This window comes from Gymnoscopelus microlampas, assembly GCF_963454915.1.
Source record: "Gymnoscopelus microlampas genome assembly, chromosome: 9".
NCBI lineage: Eukaryota > Metazoa > Chordata > Actinopteri > Myctophiformes > Myctophidae > Gymnoscopelus > Gymnoscopelus microlampas.
Window position 1 is genome coordinate 40,466,378 of NC_139946.1, and position 14,123 is coordinate 40,480,500.

The following is a 14,123-nucleotide window of genomic DNA, read 5'->3' on the forward strand; positions in this document are numbered from 1 at the left end:
ACGAGTGGAACAACCCTCCACCAAGTGCACCCAGGGTGAAGGCACCGCCGCATTTATCCACTATCCTCCAGGGACAGGGCTCACGAGCATACTGGTCCAATATGTTTGTTGTTGACAACCAGCAGTGGACTCTGAGGCGGTAGTATTGAAAAGTTTGTTTGGTGGATTTGCATAAGCTGTACTTTGACTGTAGCATCATGTCGGATACCTCAGATGGTTGCCATGTCTTCTTCCTGGTATGAGGATCTTAAAAAAAGATGTCCCATCAGGAAATAGCAGATCTACAAGCTCACAATGTGTCGCATCGTGACACATTGTGAGCTTGTAGATCGGCTATTTTCAAATGACTGAAATATATATATAGGGCTGAAGTGGTTAATATATGTTTTGTAATAATCAAAAACAAAAAAGTAACTAATAACTAACATTTTCAAATAATTGTAGTGGAGTAAAATTACAATATTTACCTCTGAGATGTAGTGGAGTAGAAGTAAAAGTATTGAAAATTGGAAATACTTCAGTAAAGTACATTTATCTACTTGCTAGGCAATATAAGATCTCCACATGTAAAGGCTATTTGAGCAACCGAGTTAACGGACACAACTCAGACCCGTGTGTCTTGGATGGTTTTATTATACTAACACAAAATACAAACACTCTAACACTTTTAGGCCAGTAGGCCAGTAAGCTAGTAGGTTTAGAAAGGAAACACAAACAACAACACAACGACAAATTATTGACATGATATATACACACAAAATTATAAAACTATAAAACAATTCTTACCGTCAGTCTCTCGGAGCTCGCAATAGAAAATGACGAAAGCAGCAATAACACCCTGGTAAATAGTGTGGTTTCTTTTCGGGTGATACCGTGGGATAAACCTCAATGAAAATGTCGCAGCACAGAAGGAACGAGATCCGATGGATATTATTCTCCAAGTCTTTTATTTGATCAACTTCAGGAGTATTCACAAAAAGTGGCAACTGAGTAGGTCAAAATACAGTGCCCTGAGATCACATAAGTACACACTTTTATACAGTAAATTCAAGACACGCGCTAGCTTCACAGTCCCTCCTCCTCCTCCTCATCTCAGCCAATCGGGAGCTGATCCGCTCCGGCCGAGCACACAGCGAGTCTTGTAAGGCTTATCACACACATTTGCATGAAGGTAACTTCAGACACTACAGTTTATGTTCCTGTGGCCAAACTAAAACCTAAAATGGAATATTCTTTAATAATCCGTGTTCAGTATGTCATGAGCTTTAAAAAGAGTGTAAAAATGCATATATTTATATAAATATACAACGGTTAACAAAGAAGAATTTTAAGGAACAACATAATCTCTTCAATCTGACTGTTTTCCTGCTAGAGAGGCCTCCTCTTTAATCAAACAGATCCCAAGACCTAATCACTTAGAACCTGTTTTATCTTAACTACTGTAAACATCTTTACCATGATGTTTATACTATAAAGGAAAATAGCTCTGTGTTCAAATCTAATGATTAGATACGTTCGTGGCCTACAGTAATTTATGCCACGAACATCAGATTACATCACAGCTGTTGAGTGTTTAACTTTGTCCATTGTCTATCTAATCCTGAGATGTTTGGAGGAATGTGTCTTATTGAAGAAAGCACTTCAATTCAGAGAAACAGCTGCTAAGTTAAGTTCCAAGTCAATCATTTCGGATGCTGTTATTCTGAATGAAATGACTCTGCTATGTAAAAACCTATGTATATCAATTGTAGCATATATGACGGTCTGGGAGATACTTCACTAGTAACACTGATGCCTGTGTAGAACACTTTGTCCTGTTTATTTGGGTTCATCTGACCTATAATCAATCAACACTCTCATGTGACACATGCAAGTCCCCCGCTGTGGACTTTATACTTCTACTCCACTACATCTTAGTGGCAAATATTGTGCTTATTTTCTCCACTACAATTATTTGACAGCTGTAAGTACTAGTTACTTTTGGTTATTATTTCAAAACATGCATTAATCACTTATGCCCTATACTTCGGCTCTTCAAAAATAGCTGATCTACAAGCTCACAATGTGTCGCGATGCGACGCGTTGTGAGCTTGTAAATCTGCTGTTTTAAAAAAAAAATTGAAAACTTTCTGCATAATGAGCACTTTTGGTACTTAAGCACATTTTGATGCCAATACTTTTGCACTTTTACTCAAATTTCAAACACCGAACTTTAACAGATTCTTTCCACAATGTGTTATTGATACTTTTACTTAAGTACAGAATGTGAGTACTTCTTACACCACTGCTTACATCTGACACAAGCTGAGACCCCCCCACACACACAAACGAGTGCACACGAACACACACACACACACACACACACACACACACACACACACACACACACACACACACACACACACACACACACACACACACACACACACACACACACACACACACACACACACACAGTACAGTTCTCATACGACAAAGTCGAATAGCAAAGGTATTCATCAATCGAAAGTACTTGATTGACGACCCCCCCCCCCCCCCCCCCCCCCCGACCACACCACATATGAATGAGCTACAAACAGAGCTGCAAGCTCATAGATCAGCTATTTTCGGCTAAGAGAACAAACCCGCGGTGAGGCCTTTAGGAGGGCCATTCCATTCCAGCGTACCGCAAGCGGAGCTAATACCCTTAGACGGCCCAATCTAGTGGTATCGGCCCAAGGAACCATCACGCCAGAAGGAAATGTTTGGATCGGGGCGGTGCATCTGATCTGGCGCAGCGCTCAGGTCCTGGACCTGGTGAGACGAAGGAGGAGCCCGGCCAGGAGACAACCCACAGTGCCTAGTCCCTCCACGTGCCAGAGCCTCCCCGAGTCCCGGCAGAGTACTTCCGGAGAAGTGGACTGAGTGGCCCTGTCTTTCCCTATAGGACTGACCGTGGGTGCTACTGGGACATAAGTCGGGGCTTGATCAACCCTGGCTGGGTCACCTGGGCGAGGGTGTATGTTGTATGTTGCGAGACCCGAAACACCCTATGACCCCAGGCTACAACACTGATGATGCGTCCCAGTTGCATCCATGTGATGTATTTCTTTATATTTATTGGTGTAGGGAAAAAAAGAAAGGGACCAAGTACAGTATAAGGCCTTGGGGGACCCCGTTCAAAGAAGTATAAGCAGTTAGGACAGGTGAAATGTTAACCCATTAACAGTGTCATGGGGGGAAAAAAGGATGTTGCTATAATATCAGAGGTGCTCAAATGTTTTCATGTCATGTGAGCTTGTAGATCTGCTATTTTCAGAGCGCAACACCCGAGCGCAGCCAAACATAAAATGACTTGTCTTTTAGTTCTACTGGATCTCTTCTCCACTAATCCCTCACTAACATTTTAGTCCAGTTTTTATTTGTTGACAAAATTGTCAATATATTTAGTCTTAGTTTTAGTCATCGTAGCTTAGTTTTTATTTAGTTTTCGTCAGTGAAAAAAAGGTAGTCGACAAACATTTTTCGTCATAGTTTAAGTCGACATAATCAACACTGCAACGTCTGCACCCCTCAGTTTCCATCAGGTCAGTCTCCCCCAATATATGTGTCTCCACCTAATACCAAGCCCCCAGAATTGCTGAGAAACATTGAAGCCGCCACCCCAGTGGCCAAAGCTGGAACTGCAGGTGGGGAGAAATACATGCGCGAGCAAAACATACTGAGAGATATTTACATATAGAGATATAAATATGTAAACATATTATACATAAATACATATGCATTTACATATACATAGGCATCTCGAGTGTATTTAATCAATATCTCGCGTTCAATCCTTGACAAACGGGCTGCCGTAGAACGCAAAAAGGACACTAGTGCGCATGCTCATAACTCTATGTGTGGTCAAAATCTAACCAATAATTCTACTTCCGGCAGGCTTCCGGGTGCTTCAAAATGCCACTGAGCACATTCATTGAAATGATAGCTGGGGGCGGGGCAATCCGCCCTCTAGTTATATTATACCTCTATGCCTAATACCCAACAGCCTATTCTGAGACTTTGTTGAGATGTGGTGATCAAATACTCCTGTATGTCCAAAGTTGCTGTCTCTAGCCATGAAGTTCTACATCTGAGTGGGCTGCTGTATAGCTGGGGCGATATCTCACTGTTTCCAGCCTTCGGCAATAAAACAAACATCAATATTGCATTTTTAATAGGAGTAAAAGGGGGCATGCATAATTTGTTAATGCTGTGTTGTGTGTTTGTTGCTTGTATCGAGGCATAAACCATACTGGAGGATGTCAAGCTGGATTTGATAAATGATCATGAAATATTTAACGCCAACAAAATTATGCTATTAGTCTTATGGCTACAGATGGTTGTTATTGGTTCCAGTCCCAACTGAGCTGCACTGGAGACTGGCAACTGAGCAAATTGATTCAGGAGATAAATGTCTTCCGCAGAGATCATTTCCTTTGGAAAACATGGAGAAATATGTCCAGCTGATGCGTCAATTACCTTGAAGCATAATTCTAAGTGTTTTTTTTTTTATCTATCCTGAGTAGCCTATGTTTCTTACATTCGATTGAAAACAAAGTAGCAGCAGTGTTTGTCATACTATTTGTTCAAGTGTTTTTCATTTGCTGATTTCTGTTAACCCATTCCAACCGGGAACGCATCTGTGTGTCATTTTTAATTGCTTTGGTTATTCAAAAATAGCAGATCTACAAGCTCATAGCGCGGCACAGAGTGTCGTGCTATGAGATCTGCTATTTGTTTTTAATTGTGAAAATGTATGCACATTTTTGAATATATATATTTTATAAAGCGATCATTTTTAACTCAAATCTTTGCTTCTGGGGGGGTCCCTGGAACAACATATTTTGAGATGGGGGTCCGTGGCCAAAAACATATCATTCTGTAAAAAAAAAATATGTACATTTGTAGAATCCACCCTCTATTACATAAGCAAATACTGTATTACTGTACAGTATATATATATTCAAAGATTTGCACACATTTTCAAGATTTTTCGAATATAGCAGATCTACAAGCTCATAGCGCGGCACTCATAGCGCGGCACTTTTATGAGCTTGTAGATCTGCTATCTTTTCGAATAGCCAAAGAAATCTAAAAATGACACGGATACTTTCCCGGTCTTAATGGGTTAAATAACAATGGTCTGTAGTACTTGACTTTACTATCTGTTTTTGGCCCATTTTAATCAGTTGAGTGCTGGTGGTGACCCTCACTAGAAACGTGATGGCACATCTTGTGTTTAATAGTGCAGGGTTGAGGAAGTGGTATACAGGTGTGTGTGTGTGTGTGTGTGTGTGTGTGTGTGTGTGTGTGTGTGTGTGTGTGTGTGTGTGTGTGTGTGTGTGTGTGTGTGTGTGTGTGGGGGGGGCAAATACCTCTTCTGCTTTGCTCTGCTCAAATGCAAATTCCAAGGTTGGCACCGCCAGCTGGTTGGCGAAGAAGCTAACGTCTCCAGGCAGCTGTAGAGAGCTGACATTGGGGCCAGGGCAGTTCCCACCGCGAATACAACTCAGGAGCTGTCTCTGGATGGAGAGAGGGAGAGAGGGAGAGAGAGAGAGAGAGAGATGTACTCCACTACATCTCTGATGCAAATGTTGTACTTTTACTCCACTACAATTATTTGAAAACTTTAGTTACTAGTTACTTTGCAGATATAAATGATTACATTATAAAACATACATTAACCAATTCAGCCCTATTTTACACATAGCCTATTTGAAAATAGCAGATCTACAAGCTCACAACGCGTCGCAGTTGTGAGCTTGTAGATCTGCTATTTTCAAACATTTTAGTACTTTTACTTTTGGTACTTTAAGTATATGTTGATGCCAATACGTATGTACTTCTACTCAAGTAACATTTTGAACACAGGCCTTTTACTTGTAACAGAGTATTTTTATATTGTGGTATTGCTACTTTTACTTACTGTAAGTAAAAGTACGTTTTCCACCACTGAATTCATGATACTTGTGGTTGTTCGCGTGGTTGGCTCCAGAGACCATTGAAACATAAAACTCCACACTGATGTTGCAGGCTGTTTAATAAATGTTTCAGTAAAAGGAAGAGAAGTCGGTGGTATTGACACTGTTTTGCTTGTGGTCTTCTGATCTAAGAGCATGTGGTTTTGCGGTAACATACGCCAAGGTACAGAGGAGGAAAGGCAAGAGAGAAAGGTACAGAGATGGAGAGGAGAGATAAAATGTTGAAGAGAGAAGTGAGGGGGAAAAAGGGCGGAGATGATGGACTCAGCAGTAAATTGGTGGGTGGACAGAGAAGGAGTGGAAATCAGAGGTGTTAAGGGGAGTCTGGTTTTGGAGAACAGAGGAAAAGGGAAAAAAAGAAGAAAAGGGGGAAAAAGTAACCCTAACAGGAAGAATAGGAAAAAGGTAAAATATTACAGACACAGATATGACAGACAAAGGACGGAAAGGCTAGGAAGTGTTTTAATAACATTTCTGGTCACAGTGTAAAGACTACTGAAGCCATATTTAGAAACTGAAACCCTGAATTCAAACACTTGGCTAATGAGGCCATAATGTGTTTTGCTGTGGCATTGTGGGATTCTAAAATCGACTGCTATAACCCTGCCTGAGAATCTGCTACAGAGCTTATTAGTAACTAGAGAAAGTGCTCCTCAGAGCAAAGGTCTCCGCCAGGTCAGGTAGCCTAGGTTATTGTGGCCTTTTGTTGGCGCTATAATAGGCCAATGTGAAAGGGTGCCATTTCTTCTTAGGCCGTTCAATCGGACACTGTATTCATGATTTGAGGCATTTTGTTCCAAAAAAAATGTTTTGCTAAATTAGACCTGCTGGTGGCGCTATAACTGGCCAATGTGAAAAAGGTGGCATTTCTATCTCGGCCTAGTGGGAATGTACGCGCGAAATTTCGCGGATATTGCACGCTGCGTTCATGATTTGAGGCATTTTGTTAAAAACGGACCAATCAGGATGGAATATGGAGAATCAGACAGATCCGTGTTGATCACATGACTATAGAGATACTGTGTACCAATTTGTGTGAGGTTTGGACAAAATCATCTGTAGGAGTATATCCAAAAAAATGCATTTTGTGTGCACAGTTTTCGCCAACGGTGCCGGGGATTAGCTGTACACAGACACACACGCGGACAAACGGGCGGACGGACGGACAGGGTGAAAAACATACTCTCGCCATGCCTTTCAGCCTGGCGGAGACAATTAGATATTCTACATAATGACATCATCACGCAATGACATCACAAAATCGTCATCACACAAATATTAATTTTCCTTTAAAATGAATTGTCCATTAAACTAAACATATTTTGCTACTAGTACCAACACCTTGATCTGCCTTCAAAAAGCTTCCTCTGTACATTAGTTGCACTGATCCACAGTGGTGCCGTTGTGTGAAATGTTTCGCTGGACGATACGTCTGAAAGGAGGTCTGAAAGGAGAATATGGGACGTCCCACCATGCTGCTGTGGTAGTAGGACACAAGCTGTACTCATTTAGAGGATACAGTAACCTGAACAACAGTGATCAGATTGATGTCCACATTTTCAACACAGTGTCTTTGTGCTGGAGGAAGTTGCCCCCAGTGAGGAATGGAAGAGGAGAACATCCTGTTGAGGTTCCTAACATGTGCTACAACCACACAGCTGTTCTGATAGAAGATTTGGTGTATATCTGGGCGGGTCGTCCTTACTGCAACATTATTTATACATTTGATGTCGACACCAACATGTGGTTCAATCACAAGGTTTCTGGAATGGTTCCAGGGGAGAGGGAGGGCCACTCAGCCTGTGCCTTGGGGAAGGTCATGTATATCTATGGAGGATACACCGAGCTGACTGAACGCACTCATGATGACATCTACAAGTTGGACACCACCACGATGGTCTGGTCTTTAATTAACACCAGAGGAACTCCACCACCTGTTTCAGCAGGTCATTCTACCACCACCATCATCGGGACCAAGATGTTTGTATTTGGGGTCCGGGAAGCCCAGGAGGGTGTCTACTACAACATCACTGTGTTTGACACAGAGACCAACTGCTGGCTGATCACACCTTCTGCACAGCTTTCAGAAGGACACTGGTGTCATTCAGCCTTCGCCTACAAGGGAAACGTGTACATATTTGGTGGCTGTGGCAGGAACCAGGACTTCAATGCTATGTGGAGATTCAATCCAGAAACCTTCTCCTGGACGAAGGTCGAGCCCAAGGGGAAAGGCCCCTGTTCAGGGATGTATGAAATGTGCTGTTTTATGGTGGGAGATCGTGTCATGATTTTTGGAGGATGGTCGACACGTGAGCTGTACGTCTTAGACTTTAATCCTACTATGAAGACATTATGCAAGCTAGCAGTTATTCAGTACAATCTGGAGCAGTCTGAACTCCCACATGACATCAGGTGGGAACTCGCGGCCATGAAATACAACAAAAACAGAACGAAAGTCCGGTTATAGCGCCACTATGAGGCTGATTTGAAAATGTTCAAGTGGCATTTCTTCCTCTGCCTAGTGAGAATGTTGGTGCAAAATGTCACGGAAATTGCATGCAGCTGTGTTCATGATTTGAGGCATTTGTGTTCAAAACGGAGCACTCCTGCAAATTTTGGAAGCCATTTTTAGCCCATCAGGATGGAATATGAAGAATCTGAAAAAACTCTTTCGTTTAATGACTTGACTACAGAGATATTGTGTAACGGTTCGCGTGTTTTGCAAAAAGCGGCCTCCTGGTGGCGCTATAACAGGCCCATGTGAAACATTTGGGGCAGAGGTGTGTGTGCCCAGTTTTGCTGCGATCAAGCCAACGGTGCCAGAGATTAGCTGTTCACAGACGGACGGACGGACGGACGGACAGACAGACAGACAGACGGACGGACAGGGTGCAAAACATCTCGCTATGCCTTAAGGCCTGGCGGAGACAATAAACCTAATACCAGGAAGAAAAATGCCAAAGCTAGCTAGTAAAATCATAAATAAAGAGCTCCAAAGGAACCACTTTATTTGGTTCCTCTCTCCCCATTTTTTTTTTTGCACCACATTTCAGATAAAAGTCGGCAATAATTGCTCAGTGTGTATGTATACCCATTACTGTGACTTGTAGGATTATTATCAAACTACACCTGGCTCACTACAGAGGAGTGAGCATAACTTACTTTCAGTGGGAGTGAAGTGAAAGTGCATTTGGATTTGTATGTATAAGTAATTCAGTGAACTGGGGGAAGCAAAAGCAGAGAAAATATGCTTAACCCATTAAGACCGGGAAAGGAACGCATCCGTGTCATTTTAAGATGTCTTTGGCTATTCAAAAGTAGCAGATCTACAGGCTCATAGCGCGGCACTTGAGCTTGTAGATCTGCCTCTTTTTTTTATCGTGAAAATGTGTGCAAATCTTTGAATATATATATATACATTTTTAACTCAAATCTTTGCTTCTGGGGATCCCTGGGACCAAATATGTTCAGATGGGGGTCCGCGGCCAAATATATAATTTTGGGTGGTCCTTGACATGAAAAAGTTTGAGCACCACTGCGATTATAGCAACATACGTTTTTTTTTTCTTCAAAAAACTGTTAGGATTTAGAAGACATTTGTAGCAATAAGATTTGAGTTACTAATGTTCACTTTAAAAAAATATATATATTAAAACATTTGCACACATTTTCACGATTTTTCTAAAATAGCAGATCTACAAGCTCGTAGCGTGGCACTACGAGCTTGCAGATCTGCTATTTTTGAATAGCCGAATGAATCTAAAAATGACACAAAGATGCGTTCCCGGTCTTAATGGGTTAATTAACAGCAGTGAGCACTTGAGAGTAGTAAAAGATCAAAACATAGACAGATGTGAGAAGAAGTGATGCATGAGATGCAGTGAAAACACGTCAGGGTCTAATAACAGCATAGCTTGTCTCTTGACTTCAATGGCCAGTCTATGATATGATATCATCTATGATGTATGACTCCAAATCTGGGAAAAGTTTCAGCCCAATCCAACCCCCACTGACTTCTATTAAAAATCTAAATTAAACATTTCCGAAATTATAAAACATGATGTGAAAATAGTGTGTGGAGGCACTTCCTTGGCCTACTGTTGGCAGCATGCATGAGAAATATGGTGCTGATCAGTCCAGCTCAGTTTGCGAGATTAGCACCGGAAAAGCGCACACGCGCACGCCAGGGACAGATAGACTCTAGGTGGTGCTAGAGAACCTGCCCTTTGCCCTCTTGACCAGAAGTGCCCTTTTGAAAAAAAGTGTTTTTTTTCCGCAGTTTACAGCAGGGTCTTCAACAGGGGGTCCGGGACCCCTAGGGGGTTCTCAGAGTTACTACAGGGGGTCCGCCAAATCTTTATGTGATATGATTTTTCTTTTTACCATAACCACTCGAAACCTAGCATCCCTTTTCTGAGGAGAACTTTAGCCAAAAATAGCAGATCTACAAGCCCACAACGCCTCACGCTGCGAGGCGTTGTGGGCTTGTAGATCTGCTATTTTTGGCAAAGAGGTATAGATGTAGAGGGAAAACAGAGCAGACCAAGTAAACAAAAAAAAGTACAATTTACTTGAGCACCTGCCCCTCAAAATGTCTGTGCACGCCACTGGCGCACGCACACGCACACACACACACACACACACACACACACACACACACACACACACACACACACACACACACACACACACACATACACATACACACACACACACACACACACGACACTGCCTACAGAGTGTCATTGAAGTGAAGGAGAGAGAGAGAGAACAAGGAAAATGGATAATTCTATCCATAAGACTAAGAATCGATATCTAATCTCTGTCTGCTACAGTATGATATCTGCTTAAAGAAATACAACCACTCAAATTGATCATTCTTATCCATTGCTTCTAGGACAATCCAAATATACTTCAACATGCATCATTCTCTCAGAGCCCCCTCAAAAAAAAGTAGGGTTGTCCGATATTGGCTTTTTTACCGATAACCGATATACCGATATTGTCCAACTCTTAATTACCGATACCGATATCAACCGATACCGATATATGCGGGGATTATTGTGATTAGGGTAAGCTCAAATTTCATATCACACACACCATATACAGTAAGAACTCCTGTAACTTATTTATAAAGCAAAAAAAAAAAAAAAAAAAAAAAAAAAAATTTTTTTTTTTTCAAAAACCGATACCGATATTTTCCCGATATCAATTTTTATGCTAATATCGGCCGATAATATCGGGAGGCCGATAATATCGGACATCCCTAAAAAAAAGAAAGAAAAGAAAAACAAACAAACAAACAAACAACTACAGTAAGATTAAAACCCTGGGGACATTTAAGTTTGTATTATCAAATGAGCTTCATTTTATATTCATGTTATCAGTTTGGAACAACCTGTTACTTTATCCCGAAAGCTCTTGCAGGACCCTGGCGTAGAGTTGGAAACTATTCGAGGACACGTTCCACATTTACAGTGGGGCAAAAAAGTATTTAGTCAGCCACCATTGTGCAAGTTCTCCCACTTAAAAAGATGAGAGAGGCCTGTAATTTTCATCATAGTTATACATCAACTATGAGAGACAAAATTAGGAAAACAAATCCAGAAAATCACATTGTCTGATTTTTAAAGAATTTATTTGCAAATTATGAGGAAAATAAGTATTTGGTCAATAACAAAAGTTCATCTCAATACTTTGTTATATACCCTTTGTTGGCAATGACAGAGGTCAAACGTTTTCTGTAAGTCTTCACAAGGTTACCACACACTGTTGCTGGTATGTTGGCCCATTCCTCCATGCAGATCTCCTCTAGAGCAGTGATGTTTCGGGGCTGCCGCTGGGCAACACAGACTTTCAACTCCCTCCAAAGATTTTCTATGGGGTTGAGATCTGGAGACTGGCTAGGCCACTCCAGGACCTTGAAATGCTTCTTACGAAGCCACTCCTTCGTTGCCCGGGCGGTGTGTTTGGGATCATTGTCATGCTGATAGACCCAGCCACGTTTCATCTTCAATGCCCTTGCTGATGGAAGGAGGTTTTCACTCAAAATCTCACGATACATGGCCCCATTCATTATTCCCTTTACACGGATCAGTCGTCCTGGTCCCTTTGCAGAAAAACAGCCCCAAAGCATTATGTTTCCACCCCCATGCTTCACAGTAGGTATGGTGTTCTTTGGTTGCAACTCAGCATTCTTTCTCCTCCAAACACGAGAAGTTGAGTTTCTACCAAAAAGTTCTATTTTGGTTTCATCTGACCATATGACATTCTCCCAATCCTCTTCTGGATCATCCAAATGGTCTTTAGCAAACCTCAGACGGGCCTGGACATCTACTGGCTTAAGCAGGGGGACACGTCTGGCACTACAGGATTTGAGTCCCTGGCGGCGTAGTGTGTTACTGATGGTAGCCTTTGTTACTTTGGTCCCAGCTCTCTGCAGGTCATTCACTAAGTCCCCCCGTGTGGTTCTGGGATTTTTGCTCACCGTTCTTAAAAAAAAAAAAAAAAAAAAGATCCTACGGGGTGAGATCTTGCGTGGAGGAATGGGCCAACATACCAGCAACAGTGCGTGGTAACCTTGTGAAGACTTACAGAAAACGTTTGACCTCTGTCATTGCCAACAAAGGGTAAATAACAAAGTATTGAGATGAACTTTTGTTATTGACTAAATACTTATTTTCCTCATAATTTGCAAATAAATTCTTAAAAAATCAGACAATGTGATTTTCTTGTTTTTTTTTTCCTAATTTTGTCTCTCATAGTTGATGTATAACTATGATGAAAATTACAGGCCTCTCTCATCTTTTTAAGTGGGAGAACTTGCACAATGGTGGCTGACTAAATACTTTTTTGCCCCACTGTATAACTAAATAACTACATTTTATTTTTTAAATAAACACAAAGGAAAAATCTAAATAAAATGAACACAGACAAGATAGGAGGTCGAGAGCAGGGCTGGGAGGTTTTCCACATCTTTAATACATTATTTTGTGTTTTAACAAAAGGCACCCTAGAGGTGCTCATAGTTGCACCGCCAGGCTTATTGCCTGGCTTGAGCCAAGCTTTCAAATGCAAGCAGTCTACCGTCTACAAATAGTTCTGAATAATAATAATAATTAAAAAATGAAATAATAATAATAATAAATGTTATTTATAATGCACTTTATATTTGAAACAAATGAAAAGGTCACTTGACCGTGACCTTTTACCACTAATTTGCAACTAGATTGTAAGAGCCATATCATTTTGGTTGGCTCTCATTTGATGACGTCACTGCAGGGCATGGTCAAGGCCAAGGTTGCCAGCGCATTTAACAAGGTCCTTAATCAAGCGCAGGTGTTGCCAGTGGCAGAGGCAAATCTTTTTTGTTTCATGAGTGAGGCTGGTGGTCTGTTTCCGTGCATTGAACTGTTTATCTCACATCGTGTTTGTATGCTGTGAGTGACGGAGAACTACAGAGAATAAATCATTTTGTAATAAACTCACATGGATATCAGTTATTTTGTATTGAGCACACGTCTGAACTTGGCCGTCGGCAACCAGTAGTGCCAGAAGTATAGGACTTTGACACTACACAGATATTGAGTTACAAATATAATTAATTTAGCTGAATGGCCTTGTGTCGCAATTTGATCATGAGACAGTGTATTGAGTGACACACAAAGAGGCAAACAAACTGACAGCGATAATACTGTCAGTTTGTTTGTTTGCAATAGTTTTGCAATCAACCTCAGAGCTCAGCTAATTATTTAGTGTGCAGTGTGCACTGTATGTGGCTCAATCCACTTCACTTTCTGAAGGAAGCGATAGTAAGTTGACAGTCAACCTACATTTGACTGTGAGGCTATTGAGTAAAGGAGAACTGTGGAAAAGTCTTGAATAATGGGTGGGAAGTAAAGAGCCCTCAGAGATTAAGAGAGAAGACTTTCTTAGCAAAATGATCTCGCTTTGATGTAACGTCTTTCCATTTATCTCGCCCTCTTTATAACTTCAGTGGCTGTAGAAATCGATATGGGATCAAAGCTTTTTGCCTAGACATTGTGTAAAATCAATGTGCACAAACCATTGGAGCATTAGTGCAGGATGACTGATAATTGCAATACAATTGCAACCAGAATA

At 41.3% G+C, this 14,123-nt stretch overlaps 1 protein-coding gene across 4 annotated transcripts in view; it reads right to left on the minus strand.

Annotated features, from left to right (window-relative positions):
- Nucleotides 1-14,123, minus strand: part of naaladl2 (N-acetylated alpha-linked acidic dipeptidase like 2) — a 499,162-nt gene that overhangs the window by 129,229 nt on the left and 355,810 nt on the right. For all 4 annotated transcript variants that reach the window (XM_084067278.1, XM_084067279.1, XM_084067277.1 and 1 more), the window contains one exon: nt 5,397-5,543. In XM_084067278.1, the coding sequence (XP_083923404.1) occupies nt 5,397-5,543 (147 nt within the window). The remainder of the gene's footprint in view (nt 1-5,396; nt 5,544-14,123) is intronic.